Raw genomic sequence first — 11,382 nt, forward strand, 5'->3', positions numbered from 1 at the left:
TTTGATCACGCTGTGTCAGAGCAGAAATGATCAAAGCTAGCTACATGCACCAACATCTAGGACAACTCTTCTATGATAACCAAGAGCAATATTTGGACAAGCGGTAGATAATAAAGAAAACAACTGTTCCCATCTCTGTAGATCAGATTTTGTACCTTTATCTTCGTCGAGGCTGGCTCCGATTTGAGCGGACGAAGGCCATCGGAGAGAGATGGCGTGCGGATCGCCTGAGGGATCCGTCGCCGGAGGGGGAGGGCCAGCGTAGCCGAGCTCGCGTGCTTTCGCAGCAAACAATCAACGTTCGAGCGCTTTAAGGCTTTAAGACGAGGCGAAATTTCATTTTACACCCTTTACTATCTAATTTTCAAATATCTCGACAATTTACAAATTTCTTTATCTTATTCAAGCTATTTATTATTATTATTATTTTTTTGTTCGATTTTAGATTTGAGTTTTTTCCAATAAAAAAACCAACAAATCAAATCCTTCCAATTCACCAGGAGAATAATAATAAAAATGATAAATCTCAATCAGTATCATGGACTCAAAAGGGTAAAGCTATTCCCACGGAAGTTTCCCACTGACCATCAGAGTAAATCGGAAAGCGCATACGACGGTCAATCCAAATGCCCAACATCCTTTGATTGTGTTCCCCATTTACAAAAAAAATTTTTACAAATACAAATAGCTGGAGATCGAACGTGGATCCCTGGGTCATAACTCGGATCACAACCGTTGCACCATTGCCCCGGGGACACCATGAGAATAATAATAGAGTGAGCTCGTTGTGTCATCATGTTAAAATAAAGCTCCTGCGGCATTTTAAGAGTATAAAACACTCAAAGGGAAGCTTCATTTTACTTCCAAGTGAAAAGAAAACACTCAAAGGAAACACAAATTGGACTATTAAGTCGCATTTAAGACAAGAAGAGAAAAACAAAAAATTAACAATCAAATTTCAGCAATTTGCACACTACGGCGTCACTGTTTTGTTCGATGAGATATTTCTTCTCACCGAGGAAATATATCTAGATTTAAAGCTCTAAAACACACTGCAAAAAGATCAGCGACAATAATCTACAAATATTTCTCATATTCCAAATTGTGCTTACCAGGGGATTATCATGATGATCTAGCTCGAACAACAGTAGCTCTTTGAGCCCTCAGCAGCAGAAGAATCAGTGACGTGAATGGTTGTGCCCTGCCCAGGGGGGCTGGCATTCCTCGCTGCCTCTTGTGCCGCGAGGGCCTTCTTGTTGATGATGTGGTAGATCTCAGTCAGAACCGTTTGGAACGCCTTCTCGACGTTGTGTGATTCCAGTGCCGAAGTCTCCAGGAAAGAGAGCCCCTCCTTCTCGGCGAATTCCTGGCCATCGTTTTCAGAAACAGCTCGTAGGTGTGTCAAGTCGGACTTGTTGCCGGCCATCATGACGACGATGTTGGAGTCTGCGTGATCTCTGAGTTCCCGGAGCCACCTTTGCACGTTGTCAAAGGTTTGTTTCTTCGTTATGTCGTAGACGAGAAGTGCTCCTACAGCACCCCGGTAGTATGCGCTGGTTATGGCACGGTACCTTTCTTGGCCGGCAGTGTCCCAAATCTGTGCCTTAACTGTCTTCGCATCTATCTGTTAATTCCGTTAGTTGGCATTCAGAAGTCAAACAAATTAAAAAGCTGTTTTAGAGTTTCCGAATCAAAACAGAAGCTGTTTGCAGCATAATTTATAAACAAAAACTAGAGATCTAAATTCCTTCCAACCTAAGTTGTTCACGAGAATTCTATCACAACTTAATTTTGCATAAGGAATGATGAAAAAAACAAACAATGTACTGTAAATTGATTGTAATAAAAACTAGATATTTAAGTTCTTTCCAACTTGAGATAGTCAACAAGAGCTCTCTCACAACTTAATTTTACATAAACTTTAGATTTCTGAAAGTTATTTTTCAAATCAATTTACATAGCAAAATGGCACTAAAAGTTTGAAATTAGGCCAATAGGAATTCTCTCTCGCTTTAATTTACATAAGCTTGGGATTTTTACCTTGCAAAATGATTTGCAAATAAACTTGCATGATGGAAAACAATATAAAATGGCTGCAAAATCAGTTGCAAATCATTTTGTGATAAGATTTCTAACAACAATAAATAAATATTTGAGCCTCATCTGACCTAAAATAGGCATTTTAGTGTCTCCCACACAGTTATTTTGACCCAGCAAATTGATACTAAATATCGCCATTTCTCACTATAAAAGTTGATCGATCATTTTTCACCATGAAAGTTGACCAAATCAGCTTGTGGAATGAAAACTCAAAGTTCATGAAGAATTAAACTGCGAGGGACCTTCATGGCCAACTAAAATTGGAAATGGAAAGAACTCAAATATCTAAATTTAATTCAAAATCCTGATGTAATGACTGCAGAGCTGATTGCATCAGCTTGCATTTGCATTTTGGAGGGAACATGAAAATCAAGGGTAATCTAGGAAAAAATTATAGCTGGGGCTTGATTTGATATAAAATAGATACTGGGATGTGATTTGGCAAAAAAAAAACAAAACACTTGTAGTTTGTTTGATGGCGCAATGATCATGAACTTAGATGCATCAAAAACACAAGCAACTTAAGACTATATAGCAGGTCCATAGATTGTCCACTGAGTATCCAGAATCATGATGAATCAATTTGAAGTGATTGAAAGGCAGGAAAAGTAGAAGAGTAGATAAGCAGTAAATTAATGTATACCCTGAAACTACACCTACTAGGATTTTTGACCCTGAAGCTTAATTCTCCAATTATGATACATGGATACATAAACTTGCACCTCCGCAATCACTAACTCTACATCTGCTGAAGACTTCAGCAGATGACTAACTCTAAATCTGCTGAAGACTTCAGCAGATGGTTGCATTCAATAAAAACATAAGCATGTACAAATATAATTCTGACCAAGTGAAAAATTAAAATTCATGTTTGTTTAAGTTGATCTCGGAATGCTATCATGTAAAGAACTTTCTGTTACCAACTGTCCAAACCATCAAAAACCAAGCTAAGTGATTGAGCAGGAGGGAACAAAGATAACATCTAAGGGTAATCTGTGCCAAGTTGCTCCATAAGTTGGGTATGGTCAATACTGCCCAATCCACCAGCATTTGATGAATAATTGAAAGACAGCTTAAGTTTAGGATTAAGCAATGCATGTCACATGTAGCTAAAGGATCACTTATCGTAATTCTATGTATCATTGCCTCTGATGTGATCCATTTTAACATTTGGTAGTTGCAGTCTCCAGCCACGGCAATAGCATAACTAAAAACAGAGTGAAGTAAATCTACATATTCACATTAACATTGCTACAATTATATATGGTCAATACTGTCCAATCCGCCAGCATTTGATGAATAACTGAAAGACAGCTTAAGTTAGGGATTAAGCAGTGCATTTTACATGTAGCTAAAGGACCACTGATCTTAATTCTATGCATCATTACCTATGATGGGATCCATTTTAACATTTGGTAGTTGCAGTCTCAAGCCATGGCAAAAGTATAACTAAAAATAGAGCAATGTAAATCTACCTATTCACATTAACAGTGCTGCAATTATATATGGTCAATACTGTCCAATCCTCCAGCATTTGATGAATAATTGAAAGACAGCTTAACTTTGGGATTAAGCTATGCATTTCACGTGTAGCTAAAGGACCACTGATCGTTATTCTATGTATCATTGCCTCCGATGGAATGCATTTTAACATTTGGTAGTTGCAGTATCAAGCCATGACAATAGCATAACTAAAAGAGAGCGATGTAAATCTACATATAAACATTAACAGTGCTACAATTATATATGATCAATACTGTCCGATCCTCCAGCATTTGATGAATAATTGAAAGACAGCTTAACTTTCGGATTAAGCTATGCATTTCACGTGTAGCTAAAGGACCACTGATCGTAATTCTATGTATCATTGCCTCCGACGGAATCCATTTTAACATTTGGTAGTTGCAGTCTCAAGCCATGCGAATAGCATAACTAAAAAGAGAGCGATGTAAATCAAAATATTCAATTAACATTGCTACAATTATATATCTTAAAATCATGCATGCTAAAGATAGATCATAGATACATAGGAGGCGCGCATAGATCATAGATTGATAAGAGGCGCGAATAGAGAGCTTACGGGCACGAAATAGATTGGACGTATAATAGATCAGCATCAAGAACGACAGGATCAAAAGATCATTACGGTCGGATCTAACTCGAATAGCACAAACAGAGATTCGATTCAGGAAAGGGCAAGGGGTAGGAGGCATCTGACCTGAAGGGTCTTGGTGGCGAACTCGACGCCAATGGTGGACTTTGAATCCAAGGAGAACTCGTTGCGGGTGAATCTGGAGAGGATGTTGGACTTCCCGACGCCGGAGTCCCCGATGAGGACGATCTTGAAGAGGTAATCGTACTCGTGGTCGACTCGGTGCGCCATTTCCGCCGCCGCCTCCTCCCTGCCCCCCGATCCGCATCAGATCCATCCCCCGATTTCGAAGAATCGAGATCGAAGTCGATCAGAAACGGAATCGAACACCGAAACCAACCATTTGCAAAGGAAAAAGGAAGCAACGAGAAGGGATTGGGAGGCGAGAGCGTTACCTGGTGCGGAGATCGGATCGAAGGGAGCGAAGGGAGAGGGCGAGCGAGACTTGAGCGATTCGAGGAGAAGGAAAGCGCGAGGGCGTCAACGGCGAGGAGAACGGCAACGAGGCGACCACGACGATAAATAAGGGAGTTATTTTGAATTGATTTCTATTTTTTTTTTTTAAAAATTTTAATTCACTAAATTATTTCGATGCACTAATTATTCACTCACTTATTAAACAATTAATATTTTACCAAATAATGATCATTAACTAATAATTTTTGAAAATTACGTAACGGTGGAAATATAAAATGACAAATTTATTTGGTAAAGTTTGATATTGATTCAACTAATATTTTGACCTCTATCGAAATAATTAGTTTGAGTTAGGAGTTGACTAAGTTCGAGTAATTATGCCTCGTCTAATATTAACATATTAATATTTTTTTATATATATTCGTCGACATCTTGTTGTTTAATATTCGTTAAATGAATCTACGATGAGTAGGAAAACTTGTAATCTAATAAATATTGAAGTTTTTCGATATTAATAAATAAATAAAAATCAAAAGAGCACTCTGAATTTTACAAATCATAAAAAAAACGTTACTTTTTCAAAAAAAAAAAATTCAAATGGGAGGTCTATTTAATGATTTTATCTCAAAAATACTTCTTAATTCAGTATTATTATAGCATCAATCAATAACTAATACAACATATAGAAATTATCTAATAGCTATTAAGATAAATTTATAATTTAGGATTTAAAGTTTACACCGTGTAAAAACTATTGAGTAACTACTATACAGTGTTGAAGTTATTTAGTAACTATTATAACATATTTAGGATTTAAGATTTAAAATCTTTGAATGCTACTATATTAAAATGTTATTTATTAATTTATCAAAATTATTTAAATTTTATTAAAATTATTTTAAAATAATTGTAGAAGTCATTTATTTATCTGCTACAATCATAAATCTTAAATCCATAAACTCATCTTAAACACGTTGTAGCAGCTATTAAATAACTTCTACATATTGTAACAGTTATTCGATAACTTCTACACGGTGTAAATCTTAAATTCTAAATCCTAAACTCACCCTAAATATATTATAAGCTTCTACTACAGTAATTTCTATATATTATAACAACTACTACTGTTATAATAAATAAAGGATATTTTCTAAAACATCTCATTTGATTTTTTTTTTTTTTATAAAGAAGCACTCATTTGATGTTTCTCAATTTTTACCCTTGACAAATTATTAAACCAACAATCAAACTAAAGGTAATTATTAAACTATTTTAAAAAATCTTTAAAAATATTTTTAAAAATAAAAAAAAATCCATTGGAGAGGTTAGTTTTGGGATGAAGATTTGGGAGAGAATCTTGGAATAAATCTTAGAAGACTTTTAAGTTGTAGATTTGATGACTTTGGAGTCATTTTTTTTTGTTTTACAAGATATCTAGATCTTGCAAGCTAATTAATCATTGGACGTACGATCCGATCTCACATTTCGCACACCAAATAAATTCAAAAAATAAGATGACTTTTGACGTGACATCCCAACATCACTAATTATTCGAATGTCATAACATGCGTTGTGTGAGTTTCAAATCCACCTTATCTTTTACCACCGCAATGTCATAACATACGTCGCAATGTAGCAGATTTAGGATCCGATAGGATCCATTTACTATGGATCATCGGAGAATTACGGTGCTCAGGATTTCTACACCAGCTCTCTAACCATGAACACTTCAGGAGGCCCCAAAACTGTAAGTCACTGTGTGATAAACTTGAACACTTCAGGATGAACACCAGTATAACTAGTTCAGATCTTTTGATTGAAAGATAAAGACACACACAATAAGTTCAAACTCACAACAGTCAGTTACACTCGAAGTTTCAGACGGAATGTATATCGTTTATTTCGAAAAAAGGATTAACGCGTAGTTGAGGCTCTCATCGATGGTGATCTTCACTCTTGAATTCTCTGCTTGTTCCGCGAAGTTTGTCAAGGACGGAGGATTTGTTAGCGCTTCGCGGTCGGTTCTTTGACGACGGTAACAGGGCACGGTGCGTGCAGCACTACATGGCTTGATACACTGCCCAGAAGGATCCTGAAGGAACATCCAACAAGTAATGATATGTTCAATACTGATTTCATAGCTAGGAACTGCAGAAAATCTCCTACTTCAGTATTGTTTTCGTTCTTTTTGGTATGTTGTTTTCGATCACAGAGCAATCAAAGCTAATTAGACGACGATACATGACAACCAAAACAAGAAAAATGCAAGTAGGAACTAACTGTTTATTGTAGTTGAGAAGATGGAAGGAGTAATAGGCAGATGCTAACTAATGAAGAGGCTTATCTGAACAAAAAATATGGCAAAGCATGGAGTTTACTTCCATCGATAGTTAAAATCGATGAGGAAATGAGAAAATATCCCTTACACTTTCTAGCAAAGTTCATCTCAAAGAAAAGCCAATGAGTTCATATGTGATTGGTACAGACAAGTTCCAAATCAGATAAAACAAAAGATTGATAGTTATTTCAAAAGTTCCATCTTTAGTTTAAGTTCCTTAACAACATGCTAGTCAAACTCCAATTACTTCTGCAGGGCTAGAGAGAAACTCGAAAATCGTTTGCTCTAAAGTGCAAACTCCAAACCTATTTCCCATGCTTAAGAAATCTTTGGCAAAATAATGACTTTTCTTTTCAGAATAAGATTACAAGAAAAGTATGTTGTCGGCAAAACAAGCACTCTAGTTGAGTTTTAGATCGGGCAGGAATATCTGATTATAAGAGATTGAAGCTACAATCTGGACATTTTACTTTGCAAACATTTGATCTTGTTCTTTAATAGATAAGGGGCTAAGTAATCTAGCAAAGCCGTGGGATGTTTCGTCTTAGAACAAAGCATTAGCTCAAGCATGTCCTATAAACTAAGGATTCTTCCACGGCGGCCAACTTGATCCTCTCCTAGATGAAAACGTATCATCGGTGTACGATTCATACTAGTCCAACCACGGGCCATCCTACCTCCTCTAGGTTCTTGACAACCTATCTTTTTGTGTGGTTTTAATGGCATACTTCAGTTCTTCACTATTACTCGGAAAAAAAGCGAGCCACCAATTTAGCATCATTGTATTATCGGCAACTTCGTAAAATTGGATTTGGAGTATCATTTCAGCTAAAAATTAGATTAGAACAACATGTAAGAATGAATGCTAGAGAAAGACACTATTCAATTACCATACCCAAGAATTCAAGATGAAAACACCAATCAATAGATCTGATTATCGAGTAGTGCATATGTCAAGCAATCCACAAGGTTTCTATATGTATGATATCATGTTAGTTGTTACCTTTGGATCTGGCCGAGTCCCCTACAACCCATTACCAGTGAGTCCAGCTTCAGTTCCTCGACGGCATCGCAGAGCTTCTCCCTTGGATCCCCAGTGTACAATTTCAGCACAATAATGGCCTGATTCATCCATTAATTTCATCTTGATCAAAAGAAGATGATGGAAAGGAAATCAATATAGTGAAATCTTAGTGAAGAGATATCGCCGACCTCCTTTTGCCTGGCCGCTGTGTCGAGCGCATCAAGGACGTGAGCGTCCACTTCCACATCGTAGCGCTTCAGCACCTCCAGCTCACGGAACTCCGCCAGAGGAATCGTAGCTGCAGATTGACCACAAACGCAGTCCGATCATGAGTAAAAAAAGTAAAAAAGCAATCTTGATTGAGAAAGAAATGGTGTAGAGTGAATTAAAAGCGCACCAGAATCGGAAGAGAGATCGGCGGTGGAGGAGGAGAAGGATGACTTGGGATGCCGGACGTGGAGCACCACGAGGGTCTCCCCCTTGCCGAGCAGGTTATCGATGGCCCATTCGAGAGCACGCTTGCTGCTCTGGGAGAAGTCCAGCGCCACCCCGATCTTCCGATCGCCTGCCATTGGAGCCTTGCCCTCTTCTCACCTGCCCAAAGAAGAAATAAGAAGAAAAAGGAGATCCCTTTGCGTCTTATTGCCCTCGCTTTCTCGTGGGTTTGGCCACGCAAGGGACAAGCGTCGCGTGATGCGGAAGGCACGCATCTCACGATGCTAGCAAGAAGGCACGCAAGAGATCAGCTGTCGGGCACTGAGAGGCGTTTCGTCAAACAGTTCATCGAATGATTCTTGCAGTAAACGACCATTCTTAGCTCACATCGGAAACAGTGTTTTGATTAAAAATCGAATCTTTCAGTTCCATAGACGGAGTTCTAACGATTAGGGCATGGACAAATCGAAATGGAGCGGAAGGAACGATGACTGGCTCTCGACAAGGAGATCAATCGCTACTACTACGTAGTAACAAGGCCGAAGAAGCCGCTGCCGGAAATTAGGGACCCGACGGCGTGGCCGGCGATGGCGGCAATGAGCACGCCAATGTTGAAGGACATGACGGCGAGCATGACCAGGTATGCGAGACCCACACGGAGGGCGTGAACCGCCGCAATGAGGAGGTCGATCGAGACGCGCCGCGGGCCGAAGCGCCTCTTGGAGAGGTTCTGAATGGCGAGAGTGAGCGCGTCGACGAGGGCGGCGGTGGCGAAGACGGCGAGGAGGGCGAGGATATACATGCCGATTCCGCGGTCGCCGGGCCACCCGGCGAAGAGGATCTGGACGTGCGAGCCCCAGAAGAAGGAGCTGTGCATCGGCATGTAGCTGCCCCCGCCCATGGAATCGTCCGGCGGCATGATCATCCCGTCGCCGCCTTCTCTCGTGCCCATCGTTGTTAGCCAGGTGAGGAAGGAAACGGGATGTCGCCGGGGGGATTTAATGGGGAGCAACGAGTGGATGGTGATGAGGATGCCGGCGCTGAGAAGGAGAAGGGCGATGGCGACGCTCCGCCATGCGAGGACGAAAGCGAGACCTTGAAGCCATCGAGATAGCGACGGGCGGACGGCGTTTCCACCGTCCGTCGCGTGGATGCTGTCGCCGATCCATACCGGTGGTCGGCGTGTTCGAGGCGAAAAAAAGGAAACCAATAAAATCTATTTTTAAAAAATTAATTTATTTTAAAATTTGTATTTAAATATATAAAAATATAGTAATTCATACAAATTTATGCTCTTAAATTATTAAAAATAAGTTAAAATAAAAAATTAATATAAATTTTATATATTAAATAAATATTAACGAAGCAAATCATTGCATAACATTTTACATGAACAACCTTTAGAAACGACCGAAATACCAAGACAAAATTGATCGAAACGACTGAGATGGTTAAGACGAGACGATCGAAACATCGAGATGAGGCTAACGATTGAGATGACCGAGACGGCGAGATGAAGTTAGCGGCCGAGATGATCGAGACCTGAGATAACCGAGATGAGACCGAGATGCTAAGACGAGGCTAACTGAGATGAGACGATCGAGATGTCGAGACGAGACTGATCGAGACGATCGAGATGGCCGAGACAAGATTGGACAAGACGAGACGATCGAGATGTCGAGACAAAATTGGACGATATGGCTTCGGGAGCCCAAGTAAGGGCCAAGATCAAGCCCATGTTGAGCCCAAAGTATGGTCTGAATCCGAGGTGACATACATCCCACTCTTATGGGATTGGGTCCATGTTGACCCGTCTTATCACATCGGTCCGGACCAACAAACCAGAAGAGTAAGCTGTAATTCTAATGTGGAGCTATTTTCGTTCACAAGCGATTGAAGCAAGAAATCATTCAAGTCCATTACCCACTGAAAAGATCTATTCTGAACTTCAGCTCTCGTTCTAGCTTCACAATGCTCTGAAATGTTCAAGACAAATTCAGTTAAAATAGTAATAGAGAAAGATAGCAAAATAACAGTCCTCATATAATGATTTGGTCAAGAAAGTTTGCACTCTTAAAATTTCCAACTTGCCTGCAACTAAAAATTATACATGGATTTTTTGTTTTGGATTGATAAGAACTTTGGAATCGGAATTCTAATTCTCCATTGATTTGTGAATTCCAAATCCCTTCGGAAAGATTAGTTCGATATCATTTTCTTTATGCAGCCTATTCCTTAATCAACACTCCCTTAAATGAGAGGAATGTGATAATCCAGTAAAACACAAACGACTAATGCAAAACAAAGTAAGACACTACATGATACGGCGGGTCAAAGTACACTAGCTACTTTGCTCACTCATTTGCACGCTCAACCTCGATCTCGGCTGCCCACCATTGTTCTCAGCCCTAAGCGGCCCAGCTGCTCAATCTCTTTCCCGGTCTCGATTGACTCTGCCCCGACAAACATGATCACTCTACGTCACTCCGACATCATCCTTCCCTAGTACCTCCCTATCTAACGACAACTTAGTGATACCTAGTAGCGAGACGCTCAAATGTGCGGGCTCTGCCACAAGAGAGGGCGGTTACTAAGCAGCCATGCTTCTATCTTCTCGGATTTCCATTCTCAGCTAAAAGACAAGAATAATCCGTACGCCTGAGTCATAGGACAGTTGTTAGGTCTGCGGACTTTGTCCCCTAGATACTATCTTGTCTGCTCACTTGTCAGGGATGTATAGACTGTGTCCCCGTAACCATCTCTCGCCTTCGCACAGGTATCTCCCTCAGTGAATATTTAAACTCCAGCACAGGTATGAAAATGCTCTCTGGAATCTCATATATTCTACAATTACTATTTCTTCTTCTTTCTGGTCTGACTTGAGTGTCAGAGTGGCTCCGCCGAAAATCTCGACGC

General features: G+C 39.8%; 3 protein-coding genes across 3 annotated transcripts; all 3 read right to left on the reverse strand.

Moving 5' to 3' along the window:
• Positions 1-933: 933 nt before the first annotated feature.
• On the reverse strand, positions 934-4,735 carry LOC141830408 (ras-related protein Rab2BV). Its single transcript, XM_074717841.1, has 3 exons — positions 4,648-4,735; positions 4,319-4,502; positions 934-1,624 (listed from the first exon to the last, which is right to left on the reverse strand). The coding sequence occupies exons 2-3, from the start codon at positions 4,481-4,483 to the stop codon at positions 1,133-1,135; spliced, it is 657 nt and encodes a 218-aa protein (XP_074573942.1). The 5' UTR covers positions 4,484-4,502; positions 4,648-4,735; the 3' UTR covers positions 934-1,132.
• Positions 4,736-6,452: 1,717 nt separating this feature from the next.
• On the reverse strand, positions 6,453-8,643 carry LOC141830712 (universal stress protein PHOS34-like). Its single transcript, XM_074718128.1, has 4 exons — positions 8,429-8,643; positions 8,220-8,329; positions 8,011-8,129; positions 6,453-6,761 (listed from the first exon to the last, which is right to left on the reverse strand). The coding sequence occupies exons 1-4, from the start codon at positions 8,601-8,603 to the stop codon at positions 6,674-6,676; spliced, it is 492 nt and encodes a 163-aa protein (XP_074574229.1). The 5' UTR covers positions 8,604-8,643; the 3' UTR covers positions 6,453-6,673.
• LOC141830714 (copper transporter 6-like) lies at positions 8,635-9,491 on the reverse strand. The gene has a single exon (XM_074718129.1). It carries the CDS (start codon positions 9,416-9,418, stop codon positions 8,990-8,992), a length of 429 nt encoding a protein of 142 aa, XP_074574230.1. The 5' UTR covers positions 9,419-9,491; the 3' UTR covers positions 8,635-8,989.
• Between the last annotated feature and the right edge of the window lie 1,891 nt (positions 9,492-11,382).

Source organism: Curcuma longa, chromosome 6 (assembly GCF_044706935.1).
Source record: "Curcuma longa cultivar G26 ecotype Majalengka, Jawa Barat chromosome 6, ITB_CL_G26_1.1, whole genome shotgun sequence".
Taxonomy (NCBI): Eukaryota; Viridiplantae; Streptophyta; class Magnoliopsida; order Zingiberales; family Zingiberaceae; genus Curcuma; species Curcuma longa.